The sequence below is a fragment of the Beta vulgaris genome, chromosome 5, assembly GCF_026745355.1.
Source record: "Beta vulgaris subsp. vulgaris cultivar EL10 chromosome 5, EL10.2, whole genome shotgun sequence".
In the NCBI taxonomy this organism is placed as follows: domain Eukaryota; kingdom Viridiplantae; phylum Streptophyta; class Magnoliopsida; order Caryophyllales; family Amaranthaceae; genus Beta; species Beta vulgaris.
The window spans coordinates 25,621,189-25,627,021 of NC_079206.1; the positions used below are offsets into that span (position 1 = coordinate 25,621,189).

The 5,833-nt window shown below is 29.1% G+C and overlaps 1 protein-coding gene across 1 annotated transcript; it reads right to left on the reverse strand.

Moving 5' to 3' along the window:
• Positions 1–1,444: 1,444 nt before the first annotated feature.
• Positions 1,445–1,957, reverse strand: LOC104897645 (uncharacterized). Its single transcript, XM_048645507.2, has one exon. The coding sequence runs from the start codon at positions 1,955–1,957 to the stop codon at positions 1,445–1,447; it is 513 nt and encodes a 170-aa protein (XP_048501464.2).
• Positions 1,958–5,833: the final 3,876 nt, after the last annotated feature.

Consider the following 5,833-nt stretch of genomic DNA (forward strand, 5'->3'; position numbering starts at 1 on the left):
AACACTTAGTTTTCTCTCTCTAGCTTTGTATTAACTCTTGATTTTTAAGATTATGGAGATCGTTGATTTCGTTTTCCTTATTCTTTGATCATTCGATATTCTCTTTACTTTGTTTAATTTACTGAATTCTTCTACTTGCATTGTGTTTATTGAGTTTATTATTATCATGTGTGAGTAGTGTTTTTCTAGGGCTTAGAGAGAGAAGCCATGTTTATACCTTTTTTTATTGTGGTGTAAAGTTTTTCGATATTTGGATTGAATTAGAATAGTTCCTATTGATGTGTTATGCTTGTTTAATTCATGTAATTGCACAATATCATGAGTTATGTTTAGCTAATAAGAGTTAGAATCGAAAGATCGTATTCGTTAGAGGCTTGTTACAATAGGTATGTTTGATTATGTTGAGCGACCATACTGACATATGTTAATCTAAGAGTTGTTAATGCCCGACAGTAATGCTGGGTTAATCACTGTCCTAGTATTGTCTCTCCTTATGTACGTATGGACACATTGGCTCTAAATTAAAACACTACTTTTGTCCTCTAAAAGAAAACTCTTGCTATACTACGGACCTGTTCTCCCCAGCTTATTTTCAGTTCAGTTCAGTTCAATTTAGCTTAATTATGTTCAGTTCAGTTTGGTTCAGTTCAGCTCAGCTCCATTTTTTTATAACTATTTTATAACTATTTTGTTAAATATTATTATTGTGTTGGTCTAATTTATTTTACTAATTCTTCTTCTTCTTCTTCTTCTTCTTCTTCTTCTTCTTCTTCTTCTTCTTCTTCTTCTTCTTCTTCTTCTTCTTCTTCTTTCTTCTTCTTCTTCTTCTTCTTCTTCTTCTTCTTCTTCTTCTTCTTCTTCTTCTTCTTCTTCTTCTTCTTCTCTATTATTATATTATTATTATTATTATTATTATTATTATTATATTATTATTATTATTATTATTATTATTATTATTATTATATTATTATTATTATTATTATTATTATTATTATTATTATATTATTATTATTATTATTATTATTATTATTATTATTATTATTATTATTATTATTATTATTATTATATTATTATTATTATTATTATTATTATTATTATTATTATTATTATTATTATCATTATTATTATTATTATTATAATTATAATTATTATTATAATTATAATAATAATAATAATAATAATAATTATTATTATTATTATTATTATTATTATTATTATTATAATTATTATTATAATAATAATTATTATTATTATAATTACTATTATTATTATTATTATTATTATTATTATTATTATTTATTATTATTATTATTAATAAAAATGTTTTTTTTTTGAGAGGCAAGAAAGAAGTATAGTAGTACTCAGACAAAACATATTACATCAAGTAAGCTAAGAATAAAACTTAGCTGCACCCCAACAGAGGAACAAACCTCCAAACAACAAACTACAACAAGTCAAACCATCTATGCTCCATAGGGGTCATATTCTTATACACTTGATTGATTCTATGTTTCACATTGAACTTAATCTGTTGCACAGCAGATTGGATAGAAGGAACTTTGTTGTTCCATAGTGCATCATTCCTAGCTCTCCACACCTGGTATACAAGAGCAGCCACTGATGTCATGATGACTTTCCTATGAAAACTTCCAGTCTCGTGGCTCCTAAGCAGCCATGTCATGTGTTGATATAAACTGAAATCATGCCTTCTGACTCCAAGCCATAGGTGAAGCTGAATCAAGCATCTCCTACTAAAACCACACTCAAAAAACAGATGTTCATGAGTCTCCGTATCAACACCACACAAGCAACAGTCTGTACACTCAGTGATGCCCATCTTGGCTAGTCTTTCCCTAGTCATCAGGCGTTGCTTCAAAGCAAGCCATAGTATAAACCTATGCTTTGGAATAGATAACCTATTCCAGATGCCCTTGCTATATCTCCAGTTTTGCCCCATAGGAAGTAAAGCCTTGTAGGTCTTTGCAATACTGAAATGATTTGCATCATTTAAAGCAATTTGAGGCCACAACTGGTCCTTCACATGGCAAATACATTTCCATACCCAACTGGCAGTAGTTGGTAGTTTGTAGCCTTCCCTATTATTATTATTATTATTATTATTATTATTATTATTATTATTATTATTATTATTATTATTATTATTATTATTATTATTATTATTATTATTATTATTATTATTATTATTACTATTACTATTATTATTATTATTATTATTATTATTATTATTATTATTATTATTATTACTATTATTATTTATTTTTATATCATTATTATTACGTACTCCCTCCGTTTCCTAAAGATCTTCCCACTTTCCGTCTAAGGGTCTTTCCAAAAGATCTTCCCTCTTTTGCTTTATTCCTTATTTGGCAAAACAAATTTCCCTATTTACCCTCTCATGTCACTATCATATGGTCCACCATTACATTATTAATTCAATTTTACTCCCTTTCTCTCTCCTACTTTAACCCCTTTTTATTTGTTTATTTATCTTAACCCCTTTCTCTCTCCTACTTTACTCACACCATGCCCCACACAACTTGATTTTCCTTGGTATCTGTAGGAACAGTAAGTGGGAAGATCTTTAGGAAAAGGAGGGATTATTATTATTATCATTATTACTATTATTATTATTATTATTATTATTATTATTATTATTATTATTATTATTATTATTATTATTATGTCTATATATTATTTTTTTTATTAGAGCTTTACTCATTATTATTAGTATTATTATTAGGAGGAATATGATTTAGGTCAAAAGCACAAATAAACTCACGTTTTTAGACCATAAACCAATCAAATCGCGTTAAAACGGGTTATGATGCAATTTTGCGTGGTTCGACCCAATCATTATTTTTATTACTAAATATTATTATATTATTAAAATCTAATTATTAAAATAGTACTATTAATTTACTTCTTAGATATTATTATTATTATATAATCATCATCAAATATTAATTATCATCATCAAGTATTAATATATTAATACAAATAATATAAAATAATTATTATTAATTATTATTATCATTAATTATGATTATATATTATTAATAATTTATGATTATTAATATTATTTATTTATAACTATCATTTAAAAATATCCAAAAACAATGTTATTATTATTCATTATTATTACTTATCATTGTAATAATTATTTAATATTCATATTATTATTATTTAATTCAATTTAGTTTAATTCAATTCAATTCAGTTCAGTTCAGCTCAGTTCAGTTCAGTTCAGTTCAGTTTAGTTCAGTTCAGTTCAGTCCAGTTTAGTTCAGTTCAGTTCAGTTCAGTTCAGTTCAGCTCAGCTCAGTTCAGTTCAGCTCACTTCAATTCAGTTCAGTTCAGTTCAGTTCATCTGTTTATGCCGAAGAGAACAGACTCTACCTATAAAAATTATGAATTCATAGATAGTTCATAAAGTATTCTTTATTTTCTATGTTTGACCTTTCTGTATGACTTACAAGTCATATTATTATTATTTCCGCTTGATTAATATCAAGAGATTCAAAGTCCACTTGTTGGCAATTATAGTTACCCCTTGATATAGCTCCGTGATGGGATGACTAGCTTGGGGGGTGTGCACACTTAGCAAAATAGAAGGGGAGATAAGAAGAGGAATTGTTTTCAGGATTGTTTTTAATCCAAGTTGTTTGAAAAGAATTTATTCTTAAAAAGGTTATTCTTGAATTACTATTCAAGTGTTTGGAAAGAGTTTGTTCTTAAAAGGTTGTTCTTCAATTATTATTCAAGTGTTTGGCAAGAGTTTGTTCTTAAAATGTTATTTCTTCAATTATTATTAAGTGTTTGAAAATAGTTTATTCTTAAAGTGTTATTCTTGAATTATCATTAAGTGTTTGAAAATAGTTTATTCTTAAAGAGTTATTCTTGAATTATTGGTGATGGAGTTTTCGAAATGAAAAATTAATACAAACTAACAAATGTCTTATTTATCTAGTACATTTCGTACTCAGTTTTATACTGACGCGTATTTCCTTTTTCCTATTTGGCTTTGCCCTGTTTACCTTTTTGGTAAGCAGATTTGCAAGTGAATTTTGGATGTGCATGGGAGCATACTAGGAAGGGGGATCTTCACCTAGATTAGAGTGTTTCATTTATTTTGAGTATTGGGACAATATTTACTTTTATTAATAAAGAAGTATTATTATTTTTGGTTAAAGTCTTCCGCTGCAAGTTATTTTGGCTAGTTAGTAGTTAGTTGCCGAAAGCTTGTTAGTCACGTGGCGGTAATACTCCTAAATTACTCAAATATTATTTACTAAATTATTTATTTAAAAATGAGTAATTTGGGGGTGTTACAAATTTGGTCTACACAACCTAGCATAGATATGTTGAGTATAGGAGTCAAACTCCTCAACATGGTGAAATATGCGTCGGGCAAGGGTTGCCAAAGGCACACACTTATTCTCAAACAAGAACTGATTTCTCTCGAACCATATATTCCACGCAATAAAACAACCCCGTTGAACAAGCTTCGAATTCAGCTTACTCCACTTCAAAAATAGATCGAGAAACTCTGTGTCTCCAACCCCACCAATCATTGCTTCGCAACCACAATCACCCATATAGGTTTCAAATTCTTTTTCAGGTCGTATAGTAAGAGTAAAACTATCATATATTCCACATTCTTACACCTTGTGTTATACTTCCTCCTTTTTTCATGGTTGTACCTAGTGATGCTAATGAATCAGCATTGGCTAACAAATTATTCGATATTAGGGATGCCAATGGGTAGGACTTGGACGGGATCATCTAGTATCCAGATCCATATCCGTTTTCCAGTCATGAATCCAATTCCGACCCGGATCCACTGGGTAATAAAGTTGAGGATCCAGATCCAATGGATCCTACTGATCCGGGTCCTAATTCGGATCTAACCTATTTTATTCAAACGACCCTAATATCCACAATAATTAAAGATTTTTAAGAACAAAACAACGCTATTTAGCATTTCATTTATTGATGTTGAAGTAAACAAGCATTCAACCACTTAATGTAACAAATCCAAGCATAAAAAAAAGTCTGTTTCCAAATCTAACCTTTTAATTACATGTTTAAAATTAATTTTTAAAAAAGGTGAACAAATCCGGGTTTGGGTAATAATTTAGGATCTGGTCTAAATCTGTTTCCAAAAACTAGGATCCGGATCCTACCCAGATCCATCGGGTCCAAAATTTGAGGATCCAAAATCACTAAAAATGGATTTGGTCAACAGATCCGGGTAGGGTCCATTACCCACTAACATCCCTATTCGAGACCGACTCGGTCAAACCTCGACTCGAGAGGGCTCGACTTGAGTTTGGGATCTACTCGAGACCTTCATGAGCCGAGTCTAAGCCTAATTGAATTCGGGCCAAAAGCTTGTAAACATGTTTGATAAATTTTAAAGTACAATTTTTTACATTGATTTTTAATTTCACTTGTATTTCCATTTTAAAAAATAAGGCCCAGTTTCAAGCTCACTTCAAAAATATAAACCAGATACAATATTTTTAGTCCAATTAAAAATTATAAACTAAATCTCTAATCTCTAGTTGAACAGTTGACTTTCGAGTTTCGCACACTTGTAAGTTGGTCCTTGGCAGCAAGCAGCATGAGTAATGGTGGCAAGTAGCAGATGGCTAGCAGGATGACATGTAATTCTTTCACTTTTCCGTTTTTATTTTTCTTTTTCGACTTTTTATTCGTATTTATTTGAATATTTTTTCATTTTAAGATTAATTTGTTCTGGTCGTGACCTTGCAATTGTTTTTTCTTATTTATACTGAATTGAATTTATTTA